General features: G+C 45.8%; 1 protein-coding gene across 1 annotated transcript; it reads right to left on the bottom strand.

Moving 5' to 3' along the window:
• Positions 1 to 18,424: 18,424 nt before the first annotated feature.
• Positions 18,425 to 19,829, bottom strand: LOC122374533 (cuticle protein 16.5-like). The gene is made up of 2 exons (XM_043353340.1): positions 19,393 to 19,829; positions 18,425 to 19,167 (listed from the first exon to the last, which is right to left on the bottom strand). Exons 1-2 carry the CDS (start codon positions 19,399 to 19,401, stop codon positions 18,679 to 18,681), a joined length of 498 nt encoding a protein of 165 aa, XP_043209275.1. The 5' UTR covers positions 19,402 to 19,829; the 3' UTR covers positions 18,425 to 18,678.
• Positions 19,830 to 26,046: the final 6,217 nt, after the last annotated feature.

Below are 26,046 nucleotides of genomic sequence, written 5' to 3'. Positions count from 1 at the left end.
TTAAACCGGACAAAAACGTCGAGGTACCAGAGGGCTATCAGCTGATCAGAAAGGACAGACGCGACAAAACCAAGAAATGCGGTGGAGGTGTGGCGATTTTCACGAGAACATGCCTCAGAACGACCACTATCAGGCTGCGTTCCCAAGTGTGTCGCAACAGCAGGCTAGAGTCCCTGTGGGTGACGGGTGTCCATCAGGATCGGCAGACGACTTCGTCACAAAACTGACAGGCGCCTAATCATTGGAACAGTTTATCGACCCCCGGACAACAAAGTATCGACACTTGACGCTGACTTTGACGATCTTGAGACCCAAATACAAGAGATCTACACTCGCTATCCGAATAGCGCTCTTATGGTCTGTGGGGATTTGAACTGTGACTTGTTGAAAGCGGAGCCATGTGCACCACAGAAACGGTTCACGGACTTGGCAAATGCCCTGCGACTGTCACAGCACGTCACTGGAAACACTCACAGCAGCGGATCTCTGTTGGATGTCGTGCTTTCTAACGGTGACGTGGCTGTTAGTAAATGCACCGCGCATGACGTACACGCAGACTTTACAACCCCCGCGCAGACTTATTGAAGTTGAATTTCAACTGTCACCTGCCCGTCGCAAAGCTGCGGCAACCCGATCAGATCCTGGGGATGAACAACCAATCGACCTCCGCACAACACTCATGAAAGCAGACTGGTCGTCCGTGACAAAAGCGGAAACGGCTGAAGAAAAGTGGAGGCGTTTTCTGGACATTCTTACTCTCGAAACTCATAGATGTTCGACTCATTGCACTCCAGCAACCAGCGAAGAGCGCCAGGATATCAGCGAGCTGAAAACCCAGCAGGACAACGTAAAAGGAGAGCATCAGAGCATCGACATCTCTGTTCAACACGAAGAGGGAGCTGGCACAACTACGTCGTCAAAAGGGTGTGAAAAGGCTCACGATTTCACGCTATCACCTATCTCTCTTCAAGAGCTGCGCAGTGCGGTTCATGAGGTTGAGGATTGTACCTCTCCGGACGCTGACGACTTAACTTTGGATATGCTGAAGGCTGTGATGGATTCCGCGGGTGGTCAGCTGCTCCACATTGTCAACTTTTCACTGAGTCAGGCTCAAGTACCATCGTCGTGGAGGCCCTTCACACAGCGCCAAAGTAAAAGCCGACGAAAGAAACCACGACGGCGGTCAGCAGCTGTTGTACCCGTCCCAGTCATGGCCAAGATAATGGAAAGCATCGTGCATCGACAGCTCTTCGAGCACGCCTCCGACAAACATCTGCTCTCGGATGCTCAGCATGGCTGTCGTCGCCACCACTCGAAGGAAACGGTACTGATTGCCGCCTCTGACAATGTTTTGGGAGCCATGGACCGAGGTGATGTGTCGTTGTTGTGCCGGCTGAACCTCGACACAGAATCGGTCGAACTGCCGAAGGTGCTCACCAGACTGGAAGAGATTGGAGTCGACACCACGTGGCTCTCGTCGTACCTGAGTGGTGATTCTCAGCTCTTCAGCGACCCAGTGAGCGGTAAAGTCTTTGAAAAGGTACCCCAAGCCATGAGGTCGTCGCCGAACTCGGCGCTCTGGTCACTGCTGTGCTGTATCTTCTTCGACAGTCTGAGTGAAGCCTGCGAAAAGGTGTCTACGTCAAAGAACATCGAAACGGAGACATTGCAGTTCATCGACACCATACTGGTCACTGTTTCCGGCAAAAAACAGGAGATGGATGCATTGAGACTTCAAATGGAGAAACTGCTTCAGACTCTACAGATCTGGAGCGATGAACACTATACGTATAAAAAGGAGCAGCATCGAAGTAGTTCTGTTTGGTAGCCAAAAGAATCTGTCGTCCATCAAACACACCACACGGGTTCGGTACGGCCGAAAAGAGCTAGAGGCTCGTGCAGAAGTAAATATACTGGGCGTCATCTTTGACCGGGTTCTTAGCTGGGATGCACAGGTCGTGTCTCTTCATGCAGAGTGTTCTACAAAACTGCTCAGTGCTCGCCCTGTCACGGCAATCAAATGATGCAGCAAACATTACCAAGGCAAAAGCGCAGGTCGAAGAACTTCTCCTCAACGCTCTGGAAAACATCTCTGTGTTTGGAAATGGAGCAAAGAGGACACTTGCTCGGATACAGAAGATCCTCGACTTCTCCAAAAAGGTAATTCGCTCGCACTTAGAGCGCGGTGACGATCGTGAAGCCGAAACCCTGAAACTGTGGCCGAGCGCTGAGACTTTGGTGGCCGAACAAACTCGACGTTTGGCCAGCGCGGTGTTGCGTTCTGGAGAGCCGAGGTGCCTCTGCCAACAGTTCACACGAGCTCGGGAGTGCCGTGAACAAGCCACGCGTCAGGACGATCGGTTTCGCCTCCCCAAACCGAGGACGAACGCCGGAAAGCGTCGGTTCGTGTACAGGGCTGCGGCGATGCTCAATGAACAGATGTGAATGGCCGAAGCAAGAACCAGTGTGATGGTCTTGGCTGTGGTGTGTTGTTGAGTATGTTTGTGGTAAGCTGCGTGATATATGTATTTTGAGACGTGGTAGGAAAAGGTTTCATAGTGTCTTGTCAGCGTGCTTTCATTATTTGATAGAGATGTTGTGCTGTATTTTGTAACGAAGCTGTGACGAAGGCTTTAGTATAAACGTTCGTAGTTTTGGCCTTCATTGAAACGTAGTTACTAGTGTTATACTTTTAATGATGAACACCAATTAAGTCTCCTTTATTCTGTTTGAAAACGAAAGCTTATCGAGGTGCTTGAAATATCTATATGATGTTACAAAGGTTTTAAAGTTTACGATATGCATGTGTTGCAGTCCCTTTAAAGGGACCCTCCCACCTTCAAAAAAGTTAATGAATTGGCACGAAAGTGATGTCGCTCGGTTCAGAAAGAGCGAAAACGAATATCTACCAAATTTCATCGAAAAATATTCACCGGTTTTCAAGATATTAGACTTTTACTTTTGTTTACTTTTTGGGATCTCCGCTGTTCCTAGCGACTTTATTTGAAAGTGCGGCATTTGTTGCGCGCAAAGCAGCATATACCACCGCGTGCTACCAAACGTTTTAGTAAAAGATTTTAAAATCGTTAGATCTCCGCTGACGTCACAAATTCTAAGGGGGCATACCAATGCACTAGCCCCTTAGAATCCGAAAACTGCAAGTTTGAAATTCCATATCTCCGAATTGAAGCATTTGTCGATGTTGTGACTGCCCAAACCGGTATTTGCAGGCCATGGCCACCAATTTGGCTATCTCAACTCAAAACTAATGTTAAGGTGGGAGTGTCCCTTTAAGAGGCACGCTAAGCTCTGCAAACAAGTGAAAGCACCAACAGTACATGGTGCTTAGATACAGCGTAGCCTGCTTGTTTTAGAATATTGTCGCTATTGGTGCTAGTCGCGTGCTTTTGTTGTTAATCAAAGTGACGCCGACATCCAGATAAAATGATTTAACAGCAAAATTGCCGAAAGTAGGTACATAGCCTTTGTTTATTAGATACATTTGTGTAAATATGTTTTTTGATGTGTTGACGGGAACGGTGAACGTGATACCTATTTACCTACTATTTGGCTGTTTGTTTTGCATCATAGTCAGCTTGTAAAGTCAAATGATGAATACTATATTGGGAGTGATATGAATCACGATTGTTCAGGCAGATAATAATTATTAAGATCTGTTTACATCGTCGTTTTCTCTTATGCTGTATTGGCTGGTGTTACGAGTTTCGTCAGTGAGGCATAGCATAAGGTACGGCAGTGAGATAGTGCTGCTTGTGTTTTTATAATGTTATGTATGTACCTACAAAACGTCTACGCAGTTCATAAATAGATAATAGCCATTTTCACCACGGGCTTTTTGGCGAATGCACATAATTTGACCAAATCTGCACCTAATCTGCACCTATTAGCCGTTTTCACGACAGCCATCTGGTACACATTTGGTGCAATCTGGTGCAGATCAGGTGCAGATTTGGTCAAATCAGGTTCAGTGCGTCTCTTAGTAGCTATAGTCTGTTCCATATCAAGCTTGCAGTCGGAGTGTCTAAATCAGGTTCAGTGCCTCTCTTAGTAGCTATAGTCTGTTCGGTCTGTTCCATATCAAGCTTGCAGTCGGAGTTTATTCGGCAGATCGCTCCTCCGCTCAAGAATTTGCGTCTTAAAATGAAGAGCTGTATGTACAGAAATCACGCACTGCTTTCAGCAGGGCACTTCGGCTGCAAGCTTGAAACGGAACAGAGTACCTATATCAACTAGAATTGCACGAACTGCTTATATGCCTGCGGCCCTGCTTTGTCATATTATCAGAGAGCATCATCGATTAAAACACTGAAATAAATTCATTACAAAGCGAGCGAAGCGAGTCTTTCCTTAGATTTCATTAAAGGGACCCCCCACCTTCAAAAAAGTTAATGATTTGGCATGAAAGTGATGTCTCTCGGTTTGGAAAGAGCGAAAACGAATATCTACCAAATTTCATCGAAAAATATTCACCGGTTTTTAAGATATTGGACTTTTACTTTTGTTTACTTTTTGGGATCACCGCTGTTCCTAGCGACTTTATTTGGAAGTGCGGCATTTGTTGCGCGCAAAGCAGCATATACCACCGCGTGCTACCAACTGTTTTAGTAAAAGATTTAAAAATCGTTAGATCTCTGCTGACGTCACAAATTCTAAGGGGGCATCCCAATGCATTAGCCTCTTAGAATCCGAAAACTGCAAGTTTGAATTTCCATATCTCCGAATTAAAACATTTTTTGATATTTCTTAAAAAGCTGAAACTCTGCTTGAGGCTCATGATGAATAATAATAATATAAACTTTTAATATGTGAGATGGTGCTTTTTGCCATGATGAATAGATATAAATATGTGAAAATGATCAATAACATGGCAGAAATGTAAAACTTTTATTGTAAAATAGGCCAAATATGAGAATTCTCATATTATTATTATATTATAATATATTATATTATTCTCATATTTGGCCTATTTTACAATAAAAGTTTTACATTTCTGCCATGTTATTGATCATTTTCACATATTTATAATAATATAAGAATAACCAGTAACCTCATAATATAAATCAGAAATAGGAGCCAAAAAGTTATATTTAAAATTATCGAATATTTCGCTCCTGGAGCTTCGTCAGCGATAATTACAGAAAAAACTGTAATTTTTCTGTAATTATCGCTGACGAAGGAGCGATAATTAACTCCAGGAGCGAAATATTCGATAATTTTAAATATAACTTTTTGGCTCCTATTTCTGATTTATATTATGAGGCTACTGGTTATTCTTATATTATTACGGAGCGAGCGAAGCGAGCGGAGTCTTACGTAGAATAACGGAAATTTCTGAGTATGAGCGGCCGGCCGGCCGGCCGGCCGTGGTCACGATTCTGCGACGCTTATATCTCAGCAACCACTTGACCGATTTACATGCGGTAATTTTTGTAGGGTAGCTTCATTCCTTCTACCAAGTATTGGACTATTCCCGATGCATGTGGGTCACCCCTTATGCACGTGCCACGTGCAAAACGAAGAGGTGTCACTTTTTTAATTGTTGCAATATCTCGGTAACTACTTGGCCGATTGCGCTGAAAGTTGGCATGCAGGTAGGCACCCACTAGGCAATGCATATCCATGTGCCGGAGTTGGGGTGCTGCTGCACGTGCGCACGTGCAGGGGTCGATTCCAGATCTCGAGAACGGCTGGACCGATTGTGCTCAAATTTGGCACATCGCTAGAGACCGGTTAGTAGGGTGCCGTGCAAAAGTCAGTTGGGACCCATTTTGCACGTGCGCACGTGCAGGGTGCCGCTTCCAGATCTCGAGAACGGCTGGGCCAATTGTGCCCAAATTTGGCACATCGCTAGAGACCGGTTAGTAGGGTGCCGTGCACAAGTCAGTTGGAGGTACCCCCTCGCAATTTCGCACGTTCAAGGCCCACCCTCTCGCTCGCTCCGTTAATCGCCCCAAAAGGCGTTATACTGGTTATTATTTTTCGATATTGTGAGTGCCCAATCCGGTATTTTCAGGACATGGCCACCAATTTGGCTATCTCAACTCAAAACTAATGTTAAGGTGGGATGGTCATTTTAACGGAAATTTCTGAGTATGAGCGGCCGGCCATGCGGACACTTTTGCGAGGCTTATATCTCCTTACTTTACCTTACCTACCTTACCTTAATTTGATCGGAATTTTAAAGGCCACTTGGCCTGTAGGGAACCGTTCTCATCGAGCTCGAATCCTTTGAGACTTGACTATCTCAGCAGCCACTTGACCAATTTACATGCGGTAATTTTTGTAGGGTAGCTTTATTCCTTCTACCAAGTATTAGGCTATTCCCGAGGCATGTGGGTGACTCCTTATGCACGTGCCAGTTGCCACGTGCAAAACGAAGAGGTGTCAGTTTCGTAATAGTTGCAATATCTCGGTAACTACTGGGCCGATTGTGCTGAAAGTTGGCATGTAGGTAGGCACCCACTAGGCAACGCATATCCATGTGCCAGAGATGAGGTGCTGCTGCACGTGCGCACGTGCAGGGGTCGATTCCAGATCTCGAGAACGGCTGGACCGATTGCGCTCAAATTTGGTACACGGTTAGGGACCAGTTAGTAGGGTGCCGTGCACAAGTCAGTCGGGACCCATTTTGCACGTGCGCACGTGCAGAGTGCCGCTCCCAGATCTCGAGAACGGCTGGGCCGATTGTGCTCAAATTTGGCACATCGCTAGAGACCGGTTAGTAGGGTGCCGTGCACAAGTCAGATGGAGGTACCTCCTCGAAATTTTGCACGTGCAAGGCTCACCCTCTCGCTCGCTCCGTTAGTCGCGCCGAAAGGCGTTTTACTGGTAAAATAAAGATATTTGCTGTAAAACAGATTAGGTGCAGATTTGGTCAAATCAGGTGCACTCGCCGGAAAGCCCGTCGTGAAAACGGCTATGAAATATGCACCAAATGTGCACCAGATGGCCGTCGTGAAAACGGTTATTACTTACTACATATGCATGGGTTACGGACAAAAGTACGTATCGCTAAAGTACGTAGGACAAAAGTACGTAAACAAAAGTACGTAGGATTAAAGTACGTATCGCAAAAGTACGTACAGTATAAAGTACGTATGGACAAAAGTACGTCAGGGACAAAAGTACGTATCGCAGAAATAGGTACAATATAAAGTACGTATGGACAAAAGTACGTCAAGGACAAAAGTACGTATCGTTGAAGTACGTACAGTATAAAGTACGTATGGACAAAAGTACGTCAGGGACAAAAGTACGTATCGCAGAAGTACGTACTGTATAAAGTACGTATGGACAAAAGTACGTCAGGGACAAAAGTACGTATCGCAGAAGTACGTAGGGTATAAAGTACGTATGGACAAAAGTACGTCACGGACAAAAGTACGTATAGCTAATGTACGTAGGGTAAAAAGTACGTATGGACAAAAGTACGTCACGGACAAAAGTACGTATCGCAGAAGTACCTACGTAGGGTACCTATAAAGTACGTATGGACAAAAGTACGTCACGCACAAAAGCCTACGCATAGCAAATGTACGTAGGGTAGAAAGTAGGGTAGCCTTGGGCAAGATGCCACAGATAATTTATTTTGCTTCATAGGTACCTACTTTTGTCTCACATCACCTGGAAGGCCAAATTTGTGCTCAATGTGTTCTTTGGACATTTTACTTTAAATTCCATCCCTCAAATTCATTCACTTATGATCGGACTCGCAGCTAGGAAGTGCTTTGTGAAGCAACTGCAAATGGGGCATTTTTCCCCAACCCCAGGGCAAAACACCCCACGGCCTGAGGCAAGAAGCCCCATACACTAGATTAACAGAAGAGAGGATCTTTCCCCAGAACCCTGCCAGTTCCGAGAAACATCGGTGAGGCGTTTTACCTCGGCGGGGCGACTTGCCCCGGTCTACCCTACGTGTGGACAAAAGTACGTCACGGACAAAAGTACGTATAGCAAATGTACGTAGGGTATTAAGTACGTACCCCACCATTGGGTTAAGTTGATCAATGTGTAATACCTTTCTGATTTTTAATCACTGAAAACACTTTGGAAGAACGTTAAGAACGTACAGGGGTATTTAGTCTCCTGTGGGGTAAAATGTTATGCCACCGTTTTTCAGAACCCCCATGGTTCTTCACATAGACGGCTTTGCATTCTCATGAAAAGAATCCACACGATTCTTCCAAAGACTCTTATGAGGTTTAGGGTTTGTAATAAGAGCGTTCCTAGCACCTAGATAAGAACCCCAAATGGTCTGTGAAGATGTCCCTGAGGTTTATAGGGAAACCACCCTGTGTTCTAAATATCGGTTGTAGAACCCTTTCAGTTCTATTGCAATACCGCAAAATCCCCGTTCATTCGTCTATTGAACCTCCCATGCATGGCTATCGACCTGCGCCGTCACATCTGCTGCGCAAACACAGTATTTGATACACCTTAACATGTATTACCTTCCTCTTTACTCTGAGCAATCAGCCTGCAAGTCAGGAACAACCAGCCCGCAACCAGCCCATGCGATCAGCCCGCAAACAGCCTGCAAGAACGCTTTCCCCTCAGCCGTGTCACTTGCCTTACACATCCAAGCCAAGAACTCCAGAGCCTTTCGGGCATGTTTAATTATTCAGGTTGATTCCTTCACGCTCAGGGTTGCTTTCTGTTATACAAATATGAACACATTTTTAGCTTTGGCAAGTGGATGTTTTCCCAAACACAGTATGCGCTATATCGCCCATGTCAGCAGCCGGGTCAAGGCGCCGGGTGGCGATATCGCATTCTCCCAAATCACATACAGTTTCTGATTTCTCCTTCCACCACCAGCTTCAAGCCAGCGTTTTCGACGATGTCGACGTCTCCGCGCGCCAGGACGCTCTCCTCAGACTCCAGGGCCTCAATCAGAGCGGAGATGGCCTCGTCCCCTAGAATGAAGAGTCGGGCGGATGCGTTATTCAACAGGCAGGGAGTTAAAGAAACTTAGATTGACTTCAGAGACCGTGGGCCTACTCCAAAAAATAAAATAATGCACTTAACATATAAAGTGCAGCTAGAGAAAATATTGCACTAATCAGCAAGAACATATGTTTATTAAAATCAGCCAAATTTAAACCTAAATCAGTTGACTCCAAAATGGCAAGCTGATTCTATTCCTGATTTATCTTCATTTGGAAGATTTGTCTAAATACCACATGCATAATTTAAGCTATGGGGCATTTATACAACATATAAATACTTACTGCATTGATTGGTCTTGTACTTATGAATTTTCTTCATCCAATGCATTCATCCATGCTGCTGCATTTGAAGAGCGTTGTGATATTGCTTATCATTGTCAATCACAAGTAATATAAATAATACACAACACTTGACAAGCCAAAAATTAACCTTATTTCAGTTCTTCAATATTCGATTACTTGCCATTCACCCAATCTTGCACCAGCCGCTCGTCACTGCAAAAAGCGTGATCCCACACGATCGAAAAATGGCGATCGCTTCCGGTGGACGCTAGAACGTGGTACCGCGGGCGTGGTCTTGATGAAAGCCATTACACTGATTAAACCACAACCCTTTCTTCTTAAACCCGATGCTAGTTCGTGCAAAACCTTCAAAGGGTTTATCTTTCGCGCGCTTTGTGTGACGTAATATCACGTGACTAGGGAGAACGAAGAAGAACCGGTGTTGGTCGAGTTGAAGCCCCCTGGGGCCGCCTAAGACTGCACGCGAAGAAGCGGCACGTGTCTTCGGTCTATGTGAAACACTGTGTGTGTTCTTCATGAACCAGACGTTCTGCTTCGCCTCTAAGCCAGTTTACCCTAATACCCAAAAAACCTAACTGTGGAATATTTTAAGATGCTTTTGCATTACGTTCTTTCAACTTGTTTTCAGTATATTTAATGAGCATTTGTTACAAGGCATAGCAAAATTTCTTGATGAGTAAATGGGCGAAATGGACAAAGCTATATTATTTGGTATATGAATTTATCATGAGTTCCCTGCAGTATGGCAACAGAGCAGCAATAAAGAAAAAGTGGCCCAACTTACACGGCTATACCCTACTTCTAACATACGTACTTTATACACTACTTACTTTGGCATACGAACCGTACGTACTTTTGGCATACGTACTTTTTACACTACCTACCCCTACGTACTTTTGCATACGAACTTTTGCGTACGAACATTTGCGTACGTACTTTTGGCATACGTACTTTACCTTACACTACGTACTTTTGCATACGTACTTTTGCGTACGAACATTTGCGTACGTACTTTTGGCATAGGTACTTTATACACTACGTACTTTTGCATACGAACTTTTGCGTACGAACATTTGCGTACGTACTTTTGGCATACGTACATTTTACACTACGTACTTTTGCATACGTACTTTTGCGTACGAACATTTGCGTACGTACTTTTGGCATACGTACTTTATGCACTACGTACTTTTTCATACGTACTTTTGCGTACGAACATTTGCGTATGTACTTTTGACATACGTACTTTATACACTACGTACTTTTGCATACGTACTTTTGCGTACGAACATTTGCGTACGTACTTTTGGCATACGAACTTTATCGCCTACGTATATTTGCGTACGAACATTTGCATACGTACTTTTGTCCTACGTACTTTAGCGATACGTACTTTAGTCCTAAAATCTGCATGCATTACCTATATAATCCGTGGCATCGTGCAGCACGTCGCGCCTCTCGCGGACCTTTGCAAAACTACACCTTCATCTCTCTGCCACCAGGGCCCAATCTTACCAAATGCCGTGAATGCGCATTCACGGCATTTGGTAACATTCAGAACTATTCCACATTCACTTATTCATTCGTTCAGGCAACATTCATAATCATTCACGCTATCAAAATCATTGGACAATATTAGCGGGATGTAAACAAGAAGGATATCACTGATATCAGTGCCATTAACTCCGGCCAGTGCTGCCAAATCCTATTCACGGCATTGATAAGATTGGGCCCAGATGTCTATGTGTACCGTTAGACGGTACATATTCCTCTGAAGCTGGCTGCTGCACGGGTTTCACGATCGCCCGTCCCCGGCGGCACTGAGTGTGGTTCAGGGGCGTTCCAAATGACCCTGAGGAGTGTCCGTGACCTTGTCATCCCCAAACCGGTGGCGGAGAGGGAGCTCTGTCCATGTTTCGTTTTTTTTTAAATCACCTCGCAAATTACCTTCTAGGTATGTAGGTAACCCTCACACCTCGCGTTACTCTCATCAAACGCTTAAAGCTTCAAGGCGATCGTTCAGTCGGTGTAGCTATTACGAGCATTTTTACTTTTTGCGAGATAAGGTCACTTGACGTGACCTGGTGACCTGACCTTGAGAGGCCTGGATCTGAATTTTGAAATTTTAACATGTGCGGGAAAAGATGCATGAACAGGTGTACATGCATCTTTCTTTTCCGCAGGCACGGTCGCCGCCATTTTTTATATATCTGCAAAAAAGGGAAGGGAGTGTCCGAACACCTTTTGGCTCGGCGTGGGTTAACATCCCCCTTGCGCTTATTCGCGAATATCTCAAGTCTTTGGCACACCTTTTTATACATTCATATGTTTTGCACATGTTGTGAAAGTTTCAGACAAGGGTCTTTCAAATTCAAGGTGAAGGTCACCAAGTCCAGGCCACCAGGTCACGCCAAGTAGCTGAGAAAAAGTTCCCATACTGGCCATAGCTACACTAAGTGACGGATTACTTTGAAACTTTTAGCAATTCATTGGGCAACACTATACATAAAATGCATACCTAACACGAAATTGTGATATCGATGACCTAAAGTCAGGTCAATTTTGCCACCTCTCTGTTATAATTCTATGGGAAAAAAACTGAAAGGTACCTCTTTTTGACTAACGTCGTTCTAAACACTCTAAAAAAAAAACTTTGGCCTAGGTACAAGTAAACATGACGCACTCGGCACTGAGCCTGAAAATAGCACCCGTGAGGCGACCCCTGAGGGTGCCATTTCAGATAACGAAAGGTATAACCCCTGATTTCAGGGGTTGTCCCTGAAGCATCTCGGGTCCCGAAAGGTAGGTATGCAACAGTTTTTCGCTACTTAACTTTTGATAGAGGCGTGCTATAGCGACGAAAACACCTTATGAGATATGTTCAGTTCGACGATAATGATCGACTGATATGCAACACGACCTTTTCCGGTCAGGTCACGATGCAGGTAAAAGTGAGCGTGTAAGGCTGAAAGGTAGATCAAAAGTTGTTACCGAAAAACATTTTCGCAAAAATCGCCTATTTTGGCATTTTTGCCCCCTGCAGGCAAATCGTTGACAATGATGAAGTCTGAGAAAATTGCCCTGAAAGAGAGCAAATGCGCTTCTCCGAGGCGCTGTACTCTATTCGTTTCCAAGTTATGCGACGGTTTGGTGAAAATCGTCGACATTTGACTTGAAAATTGATTGTAATTTGGCCTTCAATGAGCTCTGTTGACTTAAACTGTGACTTGACCTAAAAAGTGATTGTAGTATATTCATCATTATTTTCGATACTCCTTCGAACGCCTCCTTGTACTGCGTGCCGCTACGTGGCCCTAGAACCGAATTAGAGGGGGGAGGGGGGAGAGACCCCCACCCCTCCCCTGTAGGGAATGGAATTCCTGCGACCCCAGCGGATCACGGGTTAAAATATCAGTTTTTACACTATGTTTTAGATCTCTAGGGTCACTAATATCAATGATAGTAAAACGACGGTTTATGGTAATAAAAATTGGAGACTTAAGTGTTCTGTCTTGACGGCGCATATAGCTAAACAACGCCTCATATCCGTGGTTCACCTCACTTGGTTGAAAAATAAACAATGTGTGTGTTTTGATGTAATACACAATATATTTCGTATAAAAATACACATTCGACGTGTCCATCCGTGGACGGCGGACAGACGGCCGATGACTCACTCGTCACGTGACGCTGACGTCACAGCCGTCCGCCCGGTCCGGCGGACTCGGCAGACGGTCAGCAGCGGTCAGCACTCTGGCACTCATCGGCGGCACTCGGACAGGCACTCGGCGCCACACCCAGGCGGATCATCTCGATAGAGAGAGGAGAGAGAGAGGGCGGGGAGAGGGGGGCAGAGGGGTCGGTCGGAGCGGCGGCCTAGTACTTGACGACGTACCCGTGCTGCTCGACCGGCTCGTGCGTGATGTCGACGCTGTGGCTGACGGTCTCGTAGGTGGGGAACGCAGCCGCCGAGTAGGCGGTCGGCACGCCGCTGTAGGTCACAGGAGCGGCCAGGACCGGGTGCCGGTAGCCCAGAGCCGGGTGCGCCAGACCAGAGTAGCCGAGGCCAGAGTAGCCGAGCGGCACCAGCGCCGCGAACGCGCACGCCAGCACGCAAGCGAGGACCACCTGCGAAAAAGGAGAAATACAAATTCGGTTAGAATTACACTTAGACTCTGACAACGGCAGCAAATGCCTCAATGAAAGGAGGCGTTTTCCGTTGATTGCGTTCTGATTTGACAGAAATATTTAATTTATCGCAGAGAACCGTTGGTTACGGTAATGCTTGATTTCCATGTTTTTCTATATTTTTGAGGTATATAAAAATCACCGTGATGCAGTTATTTTAGTAAGTGCCATAGTGAAGCTAGCATCTTTCTGAAACCACCTAAAATGTGTTTAATTCTGTATTCGAACTCACCAGCCTGAACATGATGCTGAGCCGCGGGACACGTCGAATGTGTATGTCCGTGTGGCGCCGACGGCCCCCTTTATACGTCCCACGGAGACGGGGGCGTGGCCTCGACCAATGGCCACGCCCTCGGCGGCGGCCCAGCCACGCTCAGCTGGCTGAGTGTGACGATGACGTCACAATGGTGACGTCACCATCCGTCAAGGATGAAGTACGGACATCCTCGAACGGTTAATATCTCGGGCTTTAGAGTGTGGGGAGAAGTGCGATAACTAGAAAATCAAATATGTAAGCATTCAAACGTTGAAACAAAAGATTGACAGATTAACAATTAAATGAATTGCAATTGTCTGCACTTTTATCAAAAATATATTGAGCAACATCACGTTTTTTCAAAAACGCATGTTTCACCATATAATGTTTCATGAATGTTGACCAAGAAAACATTGGAAAGCGATATTCCCTTGGACGTAATTTACTCTAGCTAATGCTAGTGCTATGCTAATGCTACTGTAGCTTTGTGCTAAATGATTTTGCATTGTCATTTATTCATATGGCTAGAAATCAAAACGAACTGGTAGCTGACTTTCGTTCCTACGAAGCATTCAACGCATCCAAGAAGTTCACAACTATAGTTCGTTTTTTTTTCTAAGTTCGACCCTCACTGTAAATGTCTCTTGGAACACAGCACGAGAATTGTTGGTTAAATACTGGAAAAACTGGCTGGCGCACATTGTTTTAAAAGACTATCAACTTTTATCAAAATTATTTCTACCTGGCTCCTACTTCCTAAACTCTCAGCTCGTAATTTGCCTATATTTACAACTCTGCAGGTATAGGAGATTCGTCAAGAATTATAACTGAACTAATTATTAATTCATCGCACATGAAGTTACATCATCAGTGCTCATAATGTATTTGGAAAATATTATTCATATCTCCAAAACATTGTTCGCTAACCAGTTTACTCAGTAATTCTCGTGCCTTGTTCAAAAAGATGTTTACAGTGAGGGTTGAACTTCAAAAAGAACGAACTATAGTTTACTTTGAGTGCCTTATCTTCGCCAGACAGTGCCGAATAGCACGCAGCTGTAGTGTACCCTCGTCAATAATACCCTGAAAATCAGCATCGGTAGGTCAATGAACTGGTCTAATTGCGTTGCCATGATTTTGTCTGGCTGAACTAACGTCAATGACCAACTAATGCATTGATTGTACCTATTGTGAATATCTAGGTAGGTATCTGTTTGCAAGACTCGTTGCTAGGTACTCCAGCCTCATGTACAAGCAAATGCGCATAAAACGATCTGTTTTCGGCATCGGTGAAAAATATCGGTATAGTTCGTTTTTTTTTCAAAAGGACGCTGGCTCAAAGTGCAATATCGAAGCTCTCACGTGAGTTTTGGCAGCTTCAGTGTCTGGCCAAGAATTTCTTACCGAAAAAATAATCGATTTCAAATTGTGCACGGTAAGTAGCTGGAAATTGTTTCTTAAAAATGAACCTACTATAATGACGTCACTAGTGGCAGCAGGCACCCAAATGTCCGTGCAATGGGACAAGTGTCAACGAATTTGGGTGAAACTTAGCATGGTGTGTCAAAAGTGGAAATAGCCGGTGCGCCGTCTGGCAACCCGGCAGCCCGCCGCCATAGGGAAATTCATGCTTTTTGTCGCTTTTTCGCTCCTTATGAGTCACTTGATCTAATTAGAGCTTAACTAGGAACGAGGCGGGTCACTTGGACGTATTCGGGAGCCGAATACGGTGTTTTGGAGCCAATACCTGGGAAACCCTACCCGCCCAACGCGAGTTTTTAAGAGTCTGCATGCCCAAATTAACGTTGAGCGCGGCCGTTTTCGGTCGGTTTTCCGCGACCTTGTGGCGAAATCGCCTTATTTATTCAACCATGGTGGGCTAATTCGCTTAACTAGGAATGAGGCGTTGAAGAGAATTATTCAAGGAATAGAGCTGTGCAAAAATATTTTTTGTATTGTTAAAACTGTATCCGCCCTCGAACGATAAATATTGTTGACCCATATGAAACATATCCCCTGGAATGCGTTTGAACTTGGCTGGATCTAATATTAGCGAGTGTCTGCTAATGCAGTTTCTTGGCTTACACAGTACGCACACAAGCATACATGCTTCCTGCCCTTGGTTATTCCTCACTTGAATGAAAATCTTGCTATAATAACTATTCCAAGCAGTTAACAGGTTTTAGTGCAGTGCCAAGTCGGAACCGTTCAGCGCCGCCAGTCTCCCAGGCGGCGCGTAACGGGCGCCGCCGGCCGCCGCGCCGCCGCTCTGGCAGGGTGTTTGACTTCATATCTCTGTTGCTAGAAAAGTTGTGGACCGATTTACTTGATTCTTGCATGAAAAGATTCGCCATTCAATTCTTAGCAGATAACGAAAATTTGACGTCAATTGCACGATCCGCTGCCCATATTGTGGTACTGCCATCTATTGACAAGGCTGGCGAACTAAAGCCGGGCGGCTATTTCCACTTTTGACACACCATGTTTTTCACTGTTGCCGAGCATAATCGAGTAAGCAGTTCCGTCCATGATAGTTATACGTTACATTGCAATACATGTTCGACAGCATGACGTCACCACTGTTCCCATATCTGGTTCCAAAACGCACATATGGAAATTATCGGGAAGAAATCACATGTTAAAATTAGTCGACGTTCGATTTTCTCAGGTTCAGTTTTTGCTCGTTTTGGCGGCTAAAACACGTGCTTGTTCGAAAAACATACTTGGAGCCAGAGTCCTTTTGAAAAAAAAAAACGAACTATAGTGCCTAGTTTTCTGTACACTTATGCCTGAAACAGACTCTTTCCGCAGTCAGGAAATCTCATGCGAGTGCCTATTCAAATACATGGAAGCACGCTCGCATCAATCGTACGCACCTCCCGGATGCGATTGATGCGGGAAGAATTAAAATGTATTTGAATAGACTCTGGCATGCGATTTCCTGAACGCAGAAAGAGTCAGTTTCAGCCTTTATACCCGAAATAACCGTCAGCGATGATGACACAACCGGCTCTGGTGTCATTTTCCAAGGGAAATTTACTTGGCTTTGTAATACTTTTTCTCTCTCTTTCTCTCTCCAAAAGCCTAGCATTTGAAACATGTGCCGATAGCTTGTTATGTTCCCTTTACACATTTCGCTGACATAAAATCACCTTTTCAATGTGGTGTCGATAAAAAGTAGTTCATTTAGCTGTTAAAGATCGTTCAAAATACAAAAACATTTACGTCACGAGGCGAATGAAGTAAGACAGTCAAATATGTAAAATAAAGAGTAGGGAGACATTAGACCGTGGACTGACGTGCGATTTTCATGAAAGCCATCATTCAAAAATGATGACATGACAATGCCCTTAGCACGCAACAAAACCTTCAAAATTCGTCAGTGTCTGATCTATGCAGGGAAAGAAAGATCTACCTTTGTTATTAACACGGAAATTTGAATATTTTCTACTCGTTTCAACGTTTTCGTCTTCTGCTCATTTCACCTCATGCAGCCTGCAACTGCGGATCCTTAACTTGTGTGCTCCAAGTTACACCTTAATATATATGTATGCACCTTAGCCACTTGCTTTCCAGGGAAGTCCTACATATGCACCCTAGAAATACTTTGCTTTGTTCCTCCTACTCATATTCTTTTTAAAAGATAAATTTCAAACATACCAGCAAGTGCTATCATCAAATAGGTATGTATAAAACAAACGTGACATCAAAACGTTATCTAAGACATCAAATTTCATCCATCGATTGATAAAATGATTATTATGGATTTCATCAAATGAATATCGAATGAATATGAAAATGATATAAAAAATATTCAGCCGTGTATATTATCAATAGTTCCTAAATAACTCAGCTGGGCATTACAGGCAAACATTGTCTGGAAACACTATTTGATTTCATCGAATTTAGAGCGACAAAAAAAAAATCACTCAGCTAAATAATAGTCGGGATCATCATGCGTTGAATTGCACTATCTTTCTAGGAAAGGTTTAATATGCCATAGGTCCACAGTGCAGGGATATTTCTGTCTCGCACTCCTCTGAGATGCAAAGATAAGAATTTGTTATCTTTGCATCACTCAGAGATGCAAAGATGCAAAGTCTGGAGGGTTTGATCTTTCCGGCAGACCCATGCATAATTTTACTTCTTACACACTATTAGTTGCTATAAATTCTTTATTTTTTTTCTATAAACTCAAAACGGGTGTTGTTGTCCCGGCCGAGAAAAAAATCATGTGATCTCTTTCCCGGGCGGGGAAAGATCAAATGTTCTTGCCACGAATGGTTCATTACGATTTATCCTCGTGTCTTTGCCTGGCCAAAGGATCTTTCGATTCGGTGTGTAAGAAATAGGATTCTTCATGGATCACTCGTGGAGGATCAGATATCTTTTCCTCGCGTGTCCTAGAAAAACCTTGCTGTTTCGTCACTCTGTTTTTCAGAAACCCGCGTGGAAATATATCCTTATCTTCCACTCGGAGCCATGAAAATCTCCTATGTACTCGTCTTTGTCAGTAGCGAAGATGTCTTTACAATTCAAAATGTATTCAGTTTCTTCAATGGTCTGCCACGATTAACTACCATTCAACGGTTGTTGCCTTCGGTTATGTAACCCTTTATCTTCGCATCATGTGACTCTGACATGTTTGCGTCGTTTTTCATTGATTTTTTTTTTTCCAACCACGCAGCACCTCATCAACAGCTCAGAATACAAGAAACATAATGTATTCATGGACACAATTGAGTGCAAACAGCACAACAAAGCCGGTCATGATATGAACGATGACGATTCTCGTAAATGATTCACTCTGCAGAGCACACCTGACATCTGGTGAAATTTTCAGCAAACATCAGACGAGTTTGTTACCCTCGTGATAGCCTCTGCTGGATCAGAGCTGTTTAGCTTTAATCAGCAGACTGCCACACGAAAGCGAGGGAAAGAAGAGACGGCACCTGACACAGCTTATTCCGCAGCCTCGACGGCAGGCTCAGCCTTGGCCTCCTCGACCTTCTCGAAGGTCAGGGGCAGACCCAGGCCGGCGTAGCCGTAGCCGTAGGGGGCGGCGTAGCCGTACGCGTGAGGAGCGGCGTAGCCGTACGCATGAGGAACGCCGGCATAGGTGACGGCGGGGGCGGCAGCGTAGGTGACGGCGGGGGCGGCAGCGTAAGTGACGGCGGGGGCGGCAGCGTAGGTGACGGGGTGCTCGACGGTGGTGGACTTGACGACGGGGGCTCCGTGGCTGTAGGAGACGCCGACCGCCTTCCGCACGGTGGAGACCACGGGGCTGACGGCGGCGTAGGCGTGCGCCTCGTCGGTGCGGTAGGCGAAGTTGCCGCCGAACCTGTGGCTCTGGATGACGGCCGAGTCGTGGGCGGGCGCCCGCAGGACGGTGGTGGCCGGCACGACCAGGCCGGCGCTGGCGCACGCCAGGGTAGCGAACAGGGCAACGAACTGCAAACACAAACACCAACGGGCGTCAGCGGCGGGCAATGGTGAGGCACGGTGTTTAAATCAAGTAGCTCTTAATTGTTTATTGAAGAGAAATGTTTTCGTGTCTGTTGAAAAAAATCTTTTTGATTATTTTGACTTTATATCGTTTTAATTTTTTTTCGTCGCAATTATTTTTCCTTTCATCGGAGACGGCGTCATCCACATCCCGTGCCGTTGTGAACTTACCACCTTCATGATGCTGCTGGCTGGGTGAGTCTGCAGAGGAGAATGCCTCTCGAACAGCCGCCGCCGTCTTTATACCCAACATCCAGGTGACGTCACCCGCCGACCAGTGACGTCACTCACAGTCTCGTGACGTCACCTGTGAAGGCCGCTGGAACTGGGCGGGTCTCTCTGCTCCTTCCAGCCGCTCGCGTTCGGATGCCGTGTCGGTCTACCTTCACCAGAAACATGAACTGTAACACGATGAGGATAACATGGAGCAGGGTCAACGAGCTGAAGGAGGGCACATTGTGCCGTGGCCTATCTATTCCAGAGGACAGAAGAATATCGACACCCCTTGTAGCATACAAGCTGGTGTGCCGAGGAACCTACGTAGATATTCAGTTTTTAGGTAAAGTATGCACCGTATGGCGTATAATATAATACAACTTTTCCAGAAATTTGTAGCTGGCGTTGGGTTTTGAAGTGTATCGAAATGCATCACCGTTCACGTTGCCGTTTTCTCACATTACGTAATTCAAGAAAGAAAAATCGAATTTTTGAAGAACATCAACACATGAATATATTTTCGATTTTTTAACCCGGCAGGCGGTGGGCCTACCAGCCACCTTCCGCGCGGTGGGGGGGGGGGGGGAGGGGGCATTTTTTTGCCCCCCCCTCGTATCTCCGAAACTACTGGACGGATCCGGAAAATTCAAACGGCGTTCGATAGCCCTGTCAAATTTGTTGAAGGAAACCAAATTTCATTGACCTCAGGGTCACCGATGACGTCACAGGTCAGGTCAAAGATAAAATGTTTCACCGTTCACGGGGCTTCTAGGGAAAGTGCTATAACACCGAGTAAAACGCATTTTGTCGAAAATCAGCGATAAGGCGTCAGTAGTCTAGTACATATGCTGCTATTAGAGGTCACTGGTCATACCAGGTCAGGTCACAGGTCAGGTCACCAAAGGTCACCAAGGGTCACCACATGAACCCAACTTTACTAAGGCTGCGCGATGCATGTTTTATGGCCAGGTTTCATTTCCAACTCAATGGTATTGGTTATAAGACCATCAGGTACGGTTTAGGTCACTTTCTGGTGGAGGTCAGGTCAAGGTCAGGTAAAAAAGGTCAAATTTCAAAGTTGATATTTTTTCATAAAATGGGTATCGATTCGATGCAGCTCGTCACGGGGAGTCTAATGGTGGTCTTTGTTTTGCGCTACGAGGTTTAGAATTGCTAAAAATTGAGTTTGAAAATTTGACGTCATAAATTTTGAACAGTTTTTTTTTCGCTATAACTTGGCCAAAAAAAGAGGCATTGATCTCAAATTTGGTATGTAGATAGAAGGCGTTAGGGACTATCACATATATTCCGGGGTTTTCGAAATTCATTTTTTTTTATTTTTCGGCTATTATTTTCAAAAAATCTATTTTTTGATTTTTGGGGTTCAAAATCCAAAAAATGTGAAAAACCGAAATAGCAGTTTTGTAGCCCTCTTGATTCCACACCTTTTATGTTGAATCATTTTTCTGTATCTCTAAAGCTGTAGGCCTGACAGCTCTTCCCGCGAAACCTTTTTTTTTGGGTCGAAAATGGCAAAAATGACGTCACTCTGACGTCATTAGCGGCCAACCTATCATAGGCTTTGGAAAATTTTTGGCCACCATGTGCGCTAGCTACTCCCGGGAGGGTACTGAAAGTTTGGTGACGATCGGCGCAGCGGTTCTCGAGATATATCGAAAAAACTAAAGGGGGGGGGGCAAAAAATGCCCCCCCACCGCCCGGAAGGTTAAGAACATATATTTTGCTTATTATTGTTGACCTTTCATTCGACATTTTATTTCGTTTTGATTTGAGCTATTGGTAACCTCTTTTAATGACATTTTGCCAAAGACGAAAGGCCAAAGGCTAAGGCTCGGCTCGTGGGGTAGGTCCTATCTTGGGTGGTCAAATGTTAATTTTTGGAGCTGCCTTTCTTTATTTTGCTTATCTTTTTATACTGACAAAAGTGTCAACTGAAATATTCGATAGGAACAACAAGGGGCTACTTCGAAGTACACACACTGTTTATTGTCAACTCCGTTTGACAATAAACCATCGGGTGTTCCTGGTTTGCATCTATGAAGCATTCCAGGTATGGTGCAGTACCTTGCATTTATCTACCCCGTTCTGTTACTGATGTTTGTCACCAAACACCAGAGAAACATACCCCTCACAGCATTTACTCACTCCAATTACAGAGACCAACGACTGAAGTCAAGGTTCCGAGCCTCATTTGGACCACCGTAATGACATTGGACCTCTTGGCTAACAATCCCTGTGTCATTTGTGTATTTAATGCGTCTCCACCTTCTCATACTTCAAGACCATTGTCTGGCCATCTTAGATATGTTTTTCTGAACGAGAGAGGCGGAAGGGAGGAACGTGGATCTATGACGACTGTTTTGTTGGAACAGCATCTGTCTATAGTGATGGTCTGGCGCAATGACCTGCTTGAAAAGACGATACTCGTGAAGGACAGTAGAAAATAACTGGTGAAGGACAGTGTTTTTGTGAAGGATTTTACTGTCTTCTCTGTTGTCGGTTCTTAGACGTCCGCTGTAATGTCAAAACACTCGAGTATTCCTCGCAATCTGGCGCTCGTATGATGCCAGTAGTATTATTTTGACAATGGGGCGGGCAGCAGGACTTACTTTATCGAAGTGTACCACGCCACCTAAAACGGCCGTTCGATCGAGTGAGAAGATTACGGGTGAAGACTTCCACTGGCGTCCAACTAACGTCTAACTGAGCAGACGTCTAGGTTGGCGTCTAACTTGTTTATTTGTTTATTTGTTTATTTTTCAAAACGCTACGGTTCTTAGACGTTGGATGGAGCTCCAAGCTAGAAGCGTATAAAGTTAGCTGTCGTCAGACGCAGCCACCGTCCAGCTAGACGTGTCGAAGGCTTAGACGCGTCTAGCTAGACACAAAATGGAAGTCACCACCCTACATGTTTTGCACAAGATAGACGTTTATTTCCATCGTTTTTGTTATCCTCAGGATTGCTTGTTTCATTGCAGTTACTTTTCTTTTCTCTTGTTCTCCGGGATGAATGGTCACTGGGATCCACTAGATGAAGATTTCCATTAGGACAACACTTCTCCAGTTGACTGTTAGTGTGAACCCACCTTAGTTGCTTACAAAGAAGTGAAACATCACTACTGCTAGAGGTAGTTGTGTTGTGACAAATGTGTCCTGGCTAACCTGATGCACTTTTGTTCTCTTTGCAAATTGGCAACCTTGTGTAACGTTTTATTTACGTGCAAGTATAATTCGTAGCCGGAACAAGCTCACCGCTACATTTACCCCAAATTTAGTGGCCTCGTCCATCGTCCACCGGGCGCCTCCGAACAAGTTCGCCTCCGTGCGACATTTCCACCGCACTTTACCACGGTTTTCCAGCGCTCGGCATTGACGCCCGTCGACAAGGTCGCCTCACACACAAAGCAGTGAGGAATCCGTAACGAAACTGCCTCGCAGCGTATAATGATGCCGTGATTGCTCCCCCGTCCAGCCGTCCGCGGTGAACGGTTTCGGTCCGCTGATCCGACCACCGCTCGACGGCGATCGCTCCCGAAACCTCCCAGCGGCGGCGCGGCGCGGCCTCCAAAGCCAGGCGTGTCCCCCCTGCCGGTGCGGTCGGTCGCTTCCCCCCTCCCCCTCCCGGTCCAACATCCTCCTCTGAAGAGTCCTTCAGGCGCGTCACGACGTACCACCCCCTGATGAGGCGCCGGCTGCAGATGGGAAGGGAGGGGCCGTGGCCAGGGCGGGGCACGGTGCTGGTCCAGATCGACTGATAGGTGTTGGCGCCGGTGCAGAGAGGGAGGTCCAAGGACGGGGTGGGAGAGGTTGGGCGTGCGACTGCTGCTATAGAGGATAAGACTGGCAAGATAGGGAAGGGTAAGACAGAGTAAGATAAGGTAAGGTAGGGCGGGACAGGACAAACGGGATAGGGCATAGCGGGACAGACAGGACGGGACAGGATATGAGACAGTAACTAGCAAAGGATGCAGATTATTTACATCACGCAGACCGCCAGGATATTTATGTCCCCTCAGGGCACACCTGCCACTTGTCATTGTCTTGATTCTTGACCTTTCGGTACGCACTACGCAGCACAACTGTGTATAGATCATATGCGTTGGCCGTTGGATGGTTTTTAGTTTTACAAACTCAAATATGAAATAAATCCTGGCCCTGCCTCCAAATGCTTCTTTATGATGCCCCGCCTGACACCGTCCTTCTGCCTCATCTTTGACAACGACATTCCCCATTTCATCTCCACTGAATAGCCCAAAATTGGACGGCACAAGTCACTCGGCCCATCCATTCAACTGTGGCTTCTATAGGTCATCAGGGTCGACCCCCGGCGCACGACTGCGAGGAACTGCGCAACGAAATGTTCCGGGTTCGCTGCCCAGACGTAGGGGTTCAAGGATGGCACGCGGTGCCCGCTGCTTTGAATAGCTCTGTGCGGTAGCTTGGATCTTTATAAAACGTTGTTATTCTACCAGACAAGGCTGAAAATATCAATAAAGACTAAAATAGGTATGATAATAATTCAGAAGCATGAATAGGGGGGGGGGGGACTCGAATATTTTCTTTAGATAAATGCTGTGCGCAATCTGTGGGTACTTAATCAGTCACCGGAATTAATATTGACAAACAGGCATGTGACAGATACAACGCCTAGAACGCACGCTTACACAAAAACGGGCATCGGAAATAATGAACTGAAATATGTATATGAACCGATGTGTCATTGAGTGTGATAAGGTTCTGGAGACGAAACTGTGATTAGCGGCTGTCTAATGTTTTGCATTGCACTCGTACAGTTGACCACAGACTGATGTTTCACTTTTTACAGGCTATCAGTTGCCTGGAGTGGTAGGCTGTGCCGCATGACACGGGCTGAGTTCACAGTTAAATGCTGTGTCCCAACACTCACCATAGACACGATTTATTGCGTGATAAACGGTACAACTTGGCGCTCCAGTAAACTGATAGCTTCTGAGGAGTGAAGTATTATTCTGCAGGCAAGTCTACTGCCTCAATTTCAAATAGACGGTTTGCCAATAGCTAGGAAAGGAGTGAGAGTTGGAATGACGAGTTGGAATGATGACCGTTGCCTGCGTTTGATATCAAACATGGAATGCTTATGAAATGGATAGGCGATTTCATTTGAGCAATGACCTCTCTATCTCTCTCTCTCTCTCTCTCTCTCTCTCTCTCTCTCTCTCTCTCTCTCTCTCTCTCTCTCTCTCTCTCTCTCTCTCGCTCTCTTTCTCTGTGTCTCTTTCTCCCTCTCTCTCTTTCTCAATCCCTCTTTCTGAGCCTCTCTATTCTCTTTTCTTTCTCCCCTCTCACTGCTTCTTTCTTTCTTTCTTTCTTTCTTTCTTTCTTTCTTTCTTTCTTTCTCTCTCTCTCTCTCTCTCTCTCTCTCTCTCTCTCTCTCTCTCTCTCTCTCTCTCTCTCTCTCTCTCTCTCTCTCTCTCATTCAGCCAGGTAAATCTCCTCATATCTCAGCTCATTCTCCGCCACCTTTCGAGCCCCGCTGGAGGCGAGAGCCGGTCCCACATGAGAGGCACCCGAGGAGGGCTAGGGGCGGGGGTACCGACAGGGGGGGGGGGCTCCGAGGGCGGACCGGTGCGCCACGACCTCGCCGCTGGCGTGGGTGTGGCGCGCCACCGAACGCCGCATTGAGATGCGCCCTCCACCGTCCGTCCGCCGTTCCAGATCCGGTGACGTCATAAAAACTCTGAGGCCCGAGAGGCCCGGCAGTCTAGCCGTCATTGCGAATAGGACTCCCGACAGGGTGGCCATCGGAATTATTCAGTGTGGTGGCTGGGTGGGTTGGGTTTTGGGACAATAGAGTCGCGATATTGTGATTGATGAAATGGAGAATGGGGCTCGATGTTTTGATTGTGATTTATGATGGCAGGGAGGTTTCTTGAAGACGTCCTAGTGCTGCTGAATAAAATTACGCAGATTAAGACGTTGGAAATGATAACTGATAGAAGTCAGATCTTTTCTCACGGCAATACTTCATGGCAAGCTCACATTCGTTCAGCTCATTATAGCGTCTTATTTCACTTCAGATGCTTGTAGTCATGTAACTACATTTGAACTTGGGCATACGAAACTCGAGCGCGATAATTTCTCAGACCGTAAACATGGCAATGAACGCCAGCACACCATTGCGGCACCCTTTCCAATTACCACCAGTAAAACGCCCTTTGGGCGAAGAACGAGCGAGCGAGATAGTGAGCCCTGCACGTGCGGAAGGGCGAGAGGGTGCTTCCAACGGGCTTGTGCAAAGCACCCTTCTAACTGGTCGCTAGCGGTGTGCCAAATTTGAACGCAATCGGCCCAGCCGTTCCCGAGATCTGGAAGCGGCATTCTGCACGTGCGCACGTGCAAACGGGTCCAAAATGACTTTTGCACGGCACCCTACTAACTGGTCCCAAACCGTGTACCAAATTTGAGCGCAATCGGCCCAGCCGTTCTCGAGATCTGGAAACGCCCCCTGCACGTGCGCACGTGCAGTAGCACCCTAACCGCAACACATGGGAATGCATTGCCTGGTGGGTGCCTACCTGTATGCCAAGTTTCAGCGAAATCGCCCCAGTA

This window comes from Amphibalanus amphitrite, unplaced genomic scaffold (assembly GCF_019059575.1).
Source record: "Amphibalanus amphitrite isolate SeventyFive unplaced genomic scaffold, NRLGWU_Aamphi_draft 001668F_arrow, whole genome shotgun sequence".
In the NCBI taxonomy this organism is placed as follows: Eukaryota; Metazoa; Arthropoda; class Thecostraca; order Balanomorpha; family Balanidae; genus Amphibalanus; species Amphibalanus amphitrite.
Note: the sequence above shows the minus strand (reverse complement) of the source record. Positions and strands in the feature narration are given on the sequence as shown.